Source organism: Rhinopithecus bieti, unplaced genomic scaffold (assembly GCF_001698545.2).
Source record: "Rhinopithecus bieti isolate Rb0 unplaced genomic scaffold, ASM169854v2 scaffold_9769, whole genome shotgun sequence".
In the NCBI taxonomy this organism is placed as follows: domain Eukaryota; kingdom Metazoa; phylum Chordata; class Mammalia; order Primates; family Cercopithecidae; genus Rhinopithecus; species Rhinopithecus bieti.
The window spans coordinates 446,839-459,213 of NW_016806163.1; the positions used below are offsets into that span (position 1 = coordinate 446,839).

General features: G+C 58.4%; 1 protein-coding gene across 3 annotated transcripts in view; it reads left to right on the forward strand.

The window, feature by feature from the left end:
- The window catches only part of SPPL2B (signal peptide peptidase like 2B), a 22,166-nt gene extending 15,223 nt beyond the window's left edge, over positions 1-6,943 (forward strand). For 2 of the 3 annotated variants that reach the window (XM_017874893.1, XM_017874894.1), the window contains exons 11-15: positions 58-120; positions 250-349; positions 972-1,049; positions 3,340-3,500; positions 5,095-6,943. In XM_017874893.1, coding sequence (XP_017730382.1) covers positions 58-120; positions 250-349; positions 972-1,049; positions 3,340-3,500; positions 5,095-5,358 — 666 coding nt within the window. In that variant the 3' untranslated portion in view covers positions 5,359-6,943. Of the gene's footprint in view, positions 1-57; positions 121-249; positions 350-971; positions 1,050-3,339; positions 3,564-5,094 lie in introns of all 3 variants that reach the window. The other variant, XM_017874895.1, reaches the window with a different exon arrangement.
- The last annotated feature ends 5,432 nt before the right edge of the window (positions 6,944-12,375 follow it).

Consider the following 12,375-nt stretch of genomic DNA (forward strand, 5'->3'; position numbering starts at 1 on the left):
CGCACTCCCCACCCCATCCCATCACCCCACTCCCTCACTCAACCCCCTTCTGTACAGAGTGGGAGCAGCATCATGGTGGAGGTGGCCACGGGGCCCTCAGACTCAGCCACCCGGGAGAAGGTGCGTCCTCTGACCGCAGGGCCTTAGGTTGCCATGGGCCAAGGTGTTGCGCGGAGAGGGATAGGGCTCGAGGCGTCCCGCGGCTGGATGCGGGTCCTGGAGGACATTGTCCTCTTCCCGTCTTTGCAGTTGCCCATGGTCCTGAAGGTGCCCAGGCTGAACTCCTCGCCTCTGGCTCTGTGTGACCGGCCCTTCTCCCTCCTGGGTTTCGGGGACATTTTGGTGCCAGGTACTGAGGCGAGTGGGGCACACAGTTCGCGTTGTGGGTCAAGGCCCTGGGTGACTGAGGTTTGCCTTTGGGAGTGACGACTGAGGTTTGCCCTTAGGAGTGACGACTGAGGTTTGCTTTTGGCAGGGAGCGGCCTGTGCACCGTTGGCTGCAGATAAAGCCCTGAGGGTCAGGGTCGGGCAGGTTGGGGCCATCGAGGCCCATTTGCTTGGGCAGCGAGGGCACTGCCTTTGGGTGCTAGGGAGCAGGGAAGGCCTCCCAATTGCAGACAGCCTCACCCCATCCTGCTCAGGGCTGCGCAGGGGTCCTTGCTGGGCCCTGGGTCCCCGTGAGCTCACGTTGCTCTGAAGGCAGAGACTGTACCCTCACAGCCTCCGTGTCCCCAGGGTCCTGGCCAGGTGTGTCTGCCTGGGCTTTGCTCTTACTGTGGACTCAGTTTACCCACAGAGTCATGGCAGCCCTGTCCTGAGCAAGCATGTGACCTGTCTGTGAAATGACAGCAGCCACTGGGCAGCGAGAGGCCCACGGCGCCCACAAGTGCTCAGGCGCCCGCCTGCTCCCAGGGAGCCCCCGCTCCGAGGCTTTGTGGGCCCGGGTGAGCCTCTTCTGTGTGCCTCCCCAGGGCTGCTGGTGGCCTACTGCCACAGGTTCGACATCCAGGTACAGTCCTCCAGAGCGTACTTCGTGGCCTGCACCATCGGTAAGTGCCTCGGTCGAGCCCATGCTGGCCACTCCGGCTCCAGCCCCGCCCTGACTCAGCCTCTGTCCTGACCGTGACCCCAACCCCAACCGTGACTCCAGCTCTAACAGCATAACCATGACACCCTAATCCTAACACCGTAACACCCTAACCCTAACCCCCTGGCCTCTCTGGGAGCTGGGCTCGGGTGGCTGGGCCTGTGCCTGCATCCCCCTCTTTCTCATTCTCCCTGGCTTCCATTGTTCTGTTCTTTTCCTTTTCTTTCCTGTTTTCCCTTTTTTGTCTTTTTCTTCTTTGCTTTGTCTTCTGTTTCTGTTGTTATGAAAGTGTTTACACAAAGTGCCGTTTTCTGTTAACCGACATTGTTTTAAGAAATGTCCCCCCACCACAGCCGGCCCTAAGAAGCTGTGGTGCTTTCTGCTTCATGGGCTGAGGGTAAGCCGCCTCTGCCGAGCCACGCCCTCGCCCAGCCCTCCGCGTGGCTCCCTAACGTTCACTCCCAGGGCCAGGAGAGCTCAGGCCGGCCTGCGGTGCCCTTTGGTTGGTGGTGGTCCCCCCACACCTGCTTCCTGCGGCTGCAGGTGACCCTGGCTTTCCCCTCAGCCATTTTACCGGCTTCACGATTACCCTTTAAAATCACGGCTGAGGCTGGGCCCAGGGGCTCATGTCTGTGATCCCAGCACTCTGGGAGGCTGAGGTGGGGGGGATTGCTTGAGCCCAGGAGTTCAAGACCAGCCTGGGCAACATAGTAAGACCCTGTGTCTGCAGAAGAATACAAAAATTAGCCAGGCATGGTGACATGTGCCTGTAGCCCCAGCTACTCAGGAGGCTGAGGTGGGAGGATCACATGAGCCTGGGAGTTCAAGGCTGCAGTGAGCCGTGATCGGGCCACTGCACTCCAGCCTGGGCAACAGAGTGAGACCCTGTCTCGAAAAAATAATAAAATGAAAGAAAAAATAAAAACGCAGCTGCAGAGATTTCTCCCTCCTGAAGCATAATTTGTCAGGTTGTCCCTGTGATTCCTGAGATTGAAGCCACTGAGATTTTACAGGTGCCAGACCTCTCCGTTTGTCTCTGTTTCTGTCGATGATAGCTGATGGACACGTGGATGGTCTGAAATGGACCAATAGGGACGCTCCCTGTGGCATGGTTTCAGAAATACAGAGATGAGTGTTAGAAAAAGTGCCAGGAGCAGTGTGCTTGCTGGACACAGTGGCTCTTTTTTAAGAATGTTCTAATAAAAAGTTAATTTTCTCAGAGCTTTATTTTGAAATTTTAAATGACAGTTGCAGGGTCGGTACAGAGAACTCCTATGTGCCCCGTTCTCAGAGGGACTGGTCGTTTACTCACGTTCGCTTGATTCCGTTCTCTCTCTCTCTCCACACTCATGCGCTCTCCCATGTACTCCAGTTGGCCCTCCCTAGCCATGGGTTTCGCAGCTGTGGATTCCACCAGCTGTGGCTGGAAAATATTTGGGGAAAAGAAATTGCATCTGTACTGAACATACCGGACTGTTTGGGCCAGTATTCCCTAAGCAGTGCCGTGGGACAGCAACCACCCGCAGTGACGTCGTGTTTGTATTTGTAGGAACCTGCAGGGATTTATGGTTTGGCAGGATGTGCGTGGGTTCTAGGCAGACACTGCACAAGTTTACGTCAGGGACGTGAGCAGGGGGGTCCTGGCAGCCCTCCCCTGTGGGTGCCCGGGGTGGCCGTGTGCACGTTTGTGTACTTCCACGCACACATATGTAAATCACAGGCTGTGTTCTCAGAGGACTGGGGCACCGTGCCCCTTGACCCCAAACCTTTCACTGGGTGTCTCCTGAGAACATACTTTATACACCCCCAGCTCGGTGTCCAAGGGTGTTCTGGTCAGGCACATGTGTTCACCTTCGGCTGATTTTCTCATTAGAGGTTCATAGAAACTGCATCCTGGACATGTCCTGCAGCCCCCGTCTGCTATCCCATCTGCCTCCCGCTGTCCTGCAGCTGCACGAAGCCTGCCTCTCCCTGTCCCTCTCCTCGCCCTGCCCCTTCCATGTCCTCGGTGACCCTGGCGCCCCTCTCACTGGCCCCGGTGGGGTCAGGGTGGGAGTGCGGCCCAGGAGGTGCCAGAAGGATCCATGTACTTCAAGGAGACTGTGGCCCTGCTGGCTGAACCCCCGCTCTACCTCTCCCGTCCTTGCACACCCCTGCCCTCCACCGCCCCCAGCCCGCTCGCATTCTTCCCAGGGAAGTGGGTGGTGGCCCCGGCCTGCCTGGCTGAGGTGATGCCGCCTCTGTCTCCACAGCCTATGGCGTTGGCCTCCTGGTGACGTTCGTGGCGTTGGCCCTGATGCAGCGTGGCCAGCCCGCTCTCCTCTACCTGGTGCCCTGCACGCTGGTGACAAGCTGCGCCGTGGCACTCTGGCGCCGGGAGCTGGGCGTGTTCTGGACGGGCAGCGGCTTTGCGGTGAATACCAGTTTGCTCTGACTGTGAGAAACAGTCGCCTAGTGAGCCATAACTAGACTTAAAGTTGAGTGAGGCCTCCAGCCCCAGCAGCCCCGCGGCCGCGACGGGGCTCGCGGTCCCAGCAGCTTCTGCTTTGGGTGTCGTGCGCGTGTGGCGCCCGTGGACGGATGTGCTGGGTGGGACCCGGGGATGCCCTGTCCTTTCCAAAGTTGCTTCCCCCAAAACGGTCACTGGCGCCCCACTTGTGTGGGTGTTGGGCATCCGTCGCTTCTCCTGCTGAGCGCGAGGCACCCGACTGGGAGTGGGGCCGCAGAACCCTGTGCGAGGGGAGCAGGCCGGCCCTGGCTGTGGAAGCCCTGTCCCCTGTCCCCCTCAGCGAGGCAGGGGCGGCTGGCAAGGGTTAACCGTGCGCGATGCAGGGAGGGCTTAACGCCATGTCAGTTCTGCTTTTGTGATTTTTGTAAATGAGAAGTGGATGCGGCCCCCTTCCAATGGGCTGTGGGGTGCTTAACCAAGAGGGGTGACTTCCTGGGTTCCTGAGACTCAGGCACATTGCGCCCGAGAGCTGCCCCCACGCCTCCGGGCAGTGCCTCTCGGAGGCCATGACCGCCCAGGGAGCAGCCCTGCGCCGCAGGGCGATCCTCAGGCTGTTGGGCATTGGTCCAGCCCCTCCTGTAGCCGGCCTCCCTCTGGGGGAAATGCTGTGCTTCTCAGTGGTGGCCGCCGCGCGTGGCGGTCCCGCATCGTGGTTTTGTGGAAGTTAAACCACACCCATCCTGCCGCACTGGTGTGTTGCATTGGGTCGAGTTGTGGTTCCAGGGCCAAGCCGGGCTCATGGGTCCCCCAGATGGGACCATGGCCTGAGACCAGGCCCGAGGGAGAGGTCTCCTGGGGCCAGCACCCCCACCCCAAAGGTTTCCCCATTCTTTTTTTTTTTTTTTTTTTGAGGCGGAGTCTCGCTCTGTCGCCCAGACTGGAGTGCAGTGGCCGGATTTCAGCTCACTGCGAGCTCCGCCTCCCGGGTTTACGCCATTCTCCAGCCTCAGCCTCCCGAGTAGCTGGGACTACAGGCGCCCGCCACCTCGCCCAGCTAGTTTTGTATTTTAGTAGAGACGGGGTTTCACCGTGTTAGCCAGAATGGTCTCGATCTCCTGACCTCGTGATCCGCCCGTCTCGGCCTCCCAAAGTGCTGGGATTACAGGCTTGAGCCACTGCGCCCGGCCAGGTTTCCCCATTCTGATGGGTATTTCAGAAAGTTCAGGAGAAGCCGGGGACCGGGCCCCGGGGCGAGAGACAGAGAGTCCGGGCTTCTCTTTGCAGGGGCTTTGCACAGCTCCCAGCCTCTGCTGGCCTCGGGTTCCCCTCCCGCGGCCCCTGTGCAGATGGACGGGGTCCTGGGTGCCTGTGGGCCATGGAACCGGCCCCCTCCTTGGGACACCTCTGCTTGTCCCAAGCCTGGGTCCAGAGCCCCTGGGGATGGCGCCTCATTTTAACCCTGCCCCCGTGGCCTGCGGGTGCTGGGTGTCGTGGCCCCTACGAGGGCCCTCCTCTGGGTCCCTGTCTTCTCCTCACCTCTGCCTCCCTTCTCCTGTAGAAAGTCCTACCTCCATCTCCGTGGGCCCCAGCGCCAGCCGACAGCCTGCAGCCTCCCAAAGACTCGGCCACACCACTCTCCCCGCAACCACCCAGCAAAGAACCAGCCACGTCTCCCCAGCCTGCTGAGCAGTCCCCAGAACCATGTATGCCTGAGGAGATGGGGGCTGGAGCCCCCATGCAGGAGCCTGGGAGCCCAGCTGAACCCGAGGGCCAGGACCAGGCCCAGCCGTGCCCGGTAGCCCAGCCTGGCGCCTTGGCCTAGGGGAGGGGTGAGACGCTCGCTGCCGTGCCCGCCATACCAAGATGTTGGGGCTGCCTGGCACCCACTGGAGACAGATAGACAGATGCCTGTCCCCAGGACTGAGGCCTGTGCTGTCCCCACCGGCCCCAACATGGTGCTCATCCTTGCCAAGACCCCCGTGGTCCGTGCCCGCGCCCAGCCCAGCTGCCCCAGCTGCACGTCTGCTGCTCCAAGCTCGCCCGGCTGCCACAAGCCCTCTGCGGGTCCATCCTCCTCCCCACTGGAGTCCGTCCTCGCAGGCCCTGCCCGGCCTCTCTGCAGACCCTGAAGCGCCGTCTGCATGAGTGAGCAGGCGTGGGTGGACTCTGGCCGCAGACACACTTGGTGCTCACCGGCCGCTTCGTCCTTCAGGTGACCTTCCTCCCCGCGGCATCCTGTTCTCGGGCGGAGGAGCAGCTTTCTGGTCCCAGATGGCATTGCTTTTCCCCCTCGAGCAGATCGGAGCCCCTGGGAGGTTTGGAAGCCACCTCCAAGCCTAGGACACGGCCTGGTGGCCGGGGCAGCATCGGACCCTGACGCTGGCTGAGACAGGCCTGTGGGGCAGGGTTTCGGGGCGTGAATGAGGCTGGCAGTGAGTGGGCAAGCCGTTCCCCTGGCTCCGACCCCGACCTGCCCTCAGCCGGAGGCACCTGGCCGTGCCTGCACACTCCTCCCCGTTTTAATAAACAGTCGCAACTTCTAGAAGTCCTGCTGTCGCCACCTGGTGGGGTGGACCTCTCAGACTGCCCTTTTGACAAGCAGGGGTGGGCGCCAGGCAGGCTGGGTCAGGCCCTCGGGGGCCCTGGAGCCCTGGGAGGGAGGGACTGGGCCGTGGGAGGTCCCGGCTGCTCCCGGCACCCAACCTCGCTCCCCGTGTGGGCCCTGTGTTGCTTTTCCGCCGAGAGGGGCTTGGGCCTCCGTTCTCCCTGTGGCAGCGGCATTGGTGCGTGGTTCTTAACCCCCTGGACCCAACATCTAGGAGCTTCTGGAACCCACGAGGACATCTGCCGCTGGCGTGGTCTACTCACTGATGAGGTTCTCCTGACTCCGGGGCAGAGACATCCATGCAGGAACTGACAGGCATGGCCCCAGGCCCCGGCATCCTCCCCTCGCTGCACGTGGTCACTTCCGAAGCAGTGCTCCCCGTGGCCGCAGCGACAGAGCCTGCACCTTGGCTGTCTGTGGCGCCAGGGCCCCAGTTCCCGCCTGCCACCCGCCCTGTCCACGCAGCCTCCAGACTCGAGTCTAGAATCTGTTTCTGTCAAGCCAGTCACCCCCAGCTGCACACGGGGACTGCTGAGCGCTGCGCTCTCACGGGTCTGTTCCGGTCAGAGAGTGGCAGGGGTGAGCCCCGATCCCTTCCAAAAAATACCAGCTTCCCAGGGAGTAATGGCACCTTCACTGAAGCCATTTTGTACATGGGGACAGGGTGGGGACCTCTCTTTTTTGGTGTTGGACGTTGGACCAGTGGGGAGGGGTTCAGAGGCGGCGGTCCTGTCCTTGACTCCGTCTGTCCGTGTGGACTTGCTGCCGTTCAGTCTGATCATTAAACACAGCTTTTGATACACGTGGCCCGGCCTCTGCCTCTGCAGTGCATGGCTTGGGGCATCTGCTCCGTGCAGGTCCTGGTGAAGAGAACTGCGAGCTGGCAGGCCACCTGGCTTCCTGCAGAGGACGGATGGGAATCGCCACCGCAGGGCCGGCCAGTGCTGTGAGGTGCCCAGCGTCATTCCCGTGGGCTCTGCGGGCCGCGTGGTCCCCGTCACGCTTCTCAGCTCTGCCACTGGTGCTGGAAAGCATCACAGACCATGGGTAAAATGGGCCAAAATGCTTTTTCAAAATTAAAATAGAGATGGGGTCTTGCAGTGTTGCTGAGGCTGGTCTCGAACTGCTGGGCTCGGGGGATCCTCCCGCCTCGGCCTCCCAAAGCGCTGCAGTGACAGGCGTGAGCCATGCGCCCGGCCCCCAGATAGTTTTCCTCCCAGACCCTGAAACTGGAATTGTATAGCATTTTCACATCTCAAAATAGTTTCTTATTATTTTTTTCTCTTTAAAAATGCAAAGACCTGTCTTAGCCGATTCCGGACAGGGTTTGGTTTCCCGCTGCTGCTCGCTGGCCCCGGGCCTGTGGAAATGTGGGCCATGGATGCGGTTTGTGTGTGGGCCGAGGAGCTAGTGAGCCCTGAACCTCTGCCAGGCATCAGGGACTGTGTGTGTGGTGTTCTAGTCTCACCAAGTTCTCCACTATGTTAGAGAAAGTGAGTCCCAGGCCGGGCATGGTGGCTCACACCTATCACCCCAGCACTTAGGGAGGCTGAGGCGGGAGGATTGCTTGAGCCTAGGAGTTTAAGACCAGCCTGGGCAACGTAGCAAGACCCCGTCTGTACAAAAATTACCTGGGTATGGTGGCACACACCGGTGGTCCCAGCTGTTCTGGAGGCTGGGGTGGGAGAATTACTTGAGCCCAGGAGGTCAAGGCTGCAGTGAGCTGCGATCACACCACCGCACTCCAGCCTGGGCGACAGCGAGACCCTGTCCCAAAAAAAAAAAAAAAAAAAAAAAAAAACCAGCAAGCTTGTGAGGCTGCGTGACTGACTGTAAGGGATCAGAGACGTGGATTCCTGCAGGCCCTGGGCCAAACCACGACTGCCTGGCAGTGTGACGCCCTTGGCCTTAATGTGAAACAGGGTAAGGACGCAGCGGGAGATGGAGGCTCAGGCCTTACCACTCACAGCAAAGCTGAATTCAAACCCACTGGGGAAGGGACGGCTTAATCACGGAAAGCGAATTCCAGAATACTTGAAGTCACAAGTATATTTCGGTTTTTTAACCTGAGCAGTTCATCGATACGCTCCAGAAGGAGCACCCCGGATGGCCTTTCCACAGGTGAAGTCACTGCTCAGAGACCTCTTAGCAATGGCTCTGAACACTCCTCCCCTGCGTGCCTCTACTGGTGATTTGTCCTGTCCAGGAAAAGACAAACTCGCTATGTCATTAGCTCCAGTGGACTTGAGCCCTAGGGCTGAAGGTTACAGTCCGGACTCAGTGCCTGGAGCCCTGGGCTGACACCACCTCCACCTGTGACCACCTGCGGTCGTGGGCAAGTCCCTCCGCCTCCAACTCCTTGTCGTCTGGAAAGTGGGTTAGTGTACCCACTGCAAGCCACGGCGGCCGGGATGCCACCAAATCAGCCGTCTGGTTGGACGCTTAGAAGCAGTCGTGACGTTTGTGTTAGTGACACACTTGGTTCAGGAAGACAGAGAGCTCCTGCCAGGCTCAGCAGGTGTCCAAGCCTAGGGGTGCATACACACCCTGACTGTCCGGGCCACACAGCCCCGGGGTGTCGGGTAGAGCTGGGGAAATAGAAACAGCCTGCTCCTTGGCACTGGGGAGGATATTTTGTTTCTTTTTGTGGAGAGCACACCTCTGTCTTGCAGTTGAAGTTACAAAGTGGAGTAATATGGTAACAATAGTGATTTTCTTTCACTAAGCTGACCAGAGCTTACAATTTTTTTTTTTTTTTTTTTTTGAGACGGAGTCTTGCTCTGTCGCCCAGGCTGGAGTGCAGTGGCCGGATCTCAGCTCACTTCAACCTCCGCCTCCCGGGTTCACACCATTCTCCCGCCTCAGCCTCCTGAGTAGCTGGGACCACAGGCGCCCGCCACCTCGCCCGGCTAATTTTTTGTATTTTAGTAGAGACGGGGTTTCGCCGTGTTAGCCAGGATGGTCTCGATCTCCTGACCTCGTGATCCGCCCGTCTTGGCCTCCCAAAGTGCTGGGATTACAGGCTTGAGCCACCGCACCCGGCCGAGCTTACAAATTTTTTATCTACCCACCTATCCATCCACTTATCCAACCAGCCATCCACCCAACCCACCCATTTATCTAACCACCCATCCATCCATCCACCCACCTACCCACCCATTTATCCAACCGTCTGTCCACACACCTGTCCACTTATTTATCCATCTGTTCATCCACACACCCACCCATTTACCCACCTATCTGTTCAGTTATCCATCCATCCACCCGCATACCCTCCATCCACCCATTTATCCAACCATCTATACACACACCCATCCACCCATTTATCCACCTATGCATCTACCCATTCACCTGTCCACCCACTCATCCATTTATCTACCCATCCATCCACTCATCATCCACCCATCCATTTATCCAATATCCATCCACACACACACCCATCTATCCGACATCCATCCACACACACATCCATCCATCCATCCATCCATCCATCCATCCATCCATCCATCTACTCACCCATCCACACACCTATCCATTTATCCAACCATCCACCCACCCACCCATTCATCCATCTATCCACCCATCCACACACCCATCCATCTATCTACCTACTCATCTACCCATCCATCTCCATCCATTGATCCACCATCCTTTTGTCCATCCATTTACCCATCCACACATCCATCCATCCATCCACCCATCCAACCATCCACCCATTCATCTATTCATCCATCCATTTGCCCATCCATTCACCCACCCACTCACCCATCTATCCACCCATCCACCCGTCTACCCATTCATTCATCCACCTATTCACCTGCCCACCAATCCATCCATCCACATGCCCATCTAGTCATTCATCCATATACCCACCCATCCACTCATCCATCCATTTACCCATCCATCCACCCATTATTTACCCCCCACCATCCATCTGCCCACCCATCCATCCATTTTCCCATCCATTCACCCATCCAGCCAACCACCAACCCACTCATCCATTTACCCATCCACTCATCTACTCACCTACTCATCCATCCATCCACCCATCTATTCATCCACCCACTCACCCACCCATCCACACACACACCAATCTATCCATCCACTCATTTACCGTCCGTCCGTCTGTCCATCCATCCATCCATTCATCCATCCATCCCTCCATCACCGAACCACCCATCCACACACACTCATTCACCCACCAGTCATCACTGCCGTGTGCCAGGTCCTCTACTAAGCACCCCCTCTGGCCCAGGCAGAGAGCTGCTATAGCTGCACAAGGAACCAGGACTCAGTGTTTGGGGCCAGGTGGGAAGTCATCAGAAGGTGAGAGGGTGGAATTCTGGAAAGAGTCCACCAGTGGCCCTGAGAAATAGAGGAGGGGTTTCCCGTGGGGTCACAGACTCTTCTCCACACAGCTCAGAGCAGGTTAGAAATGCCTCTTGGGAACCAGTTGCAGCCCGCCACCCAACAGGAGGGTGGGCAGGAGAATGCAGCAATGGGAGGTCCTGGATGTGGAGCCCCAGCTTGCATCCCAGGAGCTGGATGACTGGCTCTCAGGGCTGTAGCCACCTCTTCTGCCTAAAAGGAGGTGACAACTACTTTTGTGAAGCCATCATGAGAACCTAGTGGAGTCCCTGCTGAGTGCCGGGCACACAGCACATACTCAATAGACTGGATCGTTCTGCAGGCGGCTGGGGAAATGGGGACCCAGGAGGTGGATCCTCCAGGATTGCTCTCCCTCCATAACCAGCCTTGGCTCCCCAGGGCTTGCAGCACTTCTCAAAAGCAAATCACCACTTAAGGCACAAAGACGTTGCTGCCAATGGTAATAAAATGGGGCTGGTTGCTCAAGGCAGTTCCAAATAAAAAGTCCCCAAAATATCTTGAGATAAGAGATGAGACAGTGGTTCTAACGAAGTGCACCGTCTCCTTCGACGGCATGGAGGAATGTGAACAACTTCGTGACTAAGCAGGAGAGGCAGCCAGCGAGGCAGCGGGTGGCACAGTCAAAACCGAGGCCACCCAGTCTGACCATGAGGGAGAGAAACACCAGACAAACCTACTTGAGAAGTGTCCTGCAAAACACCTGACCTCCTTCCCCAGGAGCGCGCAGGGGGTCAGAAACAGGAGCGTCTGGGAAACTGCAACAGCCCAGAGACACCCAAGGAGATGGGACACCTCAAAGCCATGCGGGGGCCCTGAGCAGGAAAGGGCACTGGGGGAAACTGAGTAAACCGGAATCAAGTGTGGACTCCACTTAACAGTGATGCATCAGTATTGGTTCATTGGTTGAGACAAATGTATCCCACTGGCCTGGATGCCGGTAGCAGGGGACCTGGGATGTGGCACACGGGAGTTCTGCACTATCTTTGCACATTTTGTGGGAATCTAAAACTCTTCTAAAACGTTTAGGCTGGGCATGGTGGCTCACTCCTGTAATCCCAGCACTTTGGGAGGCCAAGGTGGGAGGATGGCTTGAGCCCAGGAGGTTGAGACCAGCCTAGGCAACATGGCAAGACCCCATCTCTATTTATAAAACAATTAAAATGTTTTATTAAAAAAATACTGTAGTTCCATCATCTCAGGCAACATGATGAGACCCCATCTACTAAAAATACAAAAATTAGTCTGGTGTGGTGGCAGGCGCCTGTGGTTCCAGCTACTCCAGACGCTGAGGTGGGAGGATCACCTGAGCCTGGGAGGTCAAGGCTGCAGTGAGCTAACATCGCGCCACTGCACTCCAGCCTGAGCGACAGAGAGTGAGACCCTGTCTCAAAACAAAAAACAGCGCGCGCACACACACACACACACACACAGGTTACACCAGCTCCCTAGAAAAATACCCTTAGCACCTGCCCTCAGGGCTGTCCTGGGCGCACCCCTCCCTGCGCCCTGTCCCGGGTCACCTGCCCAGGTGGGCCCACCTGCCCACAGCGCCCACTCTGCCGGGACCCCCCACCCCATGGCTCCTGGCCCCGGGGCCCACTCCCATCCCTGGCTACCCCCAACTCCACCCGTCCCCATCGTCTTCCATTCTGGGCCAGCTCCTGCCAGGAGTAGGAATCCAGGGTGGAGGTCGCAGAGCCCTGGGACCCCTGTCCTCCGGAGACCCCACGCCTGGGCGGCACCTCTGGCCCGGAGCAGGCGTCGCCGAGGAAGGGGCTTGGCGGGGGGCGTGGGGGGAGGGCGGCTCCCCCACCCGGCTCCGCCCCACCTCTCCCTTCTTCCAGC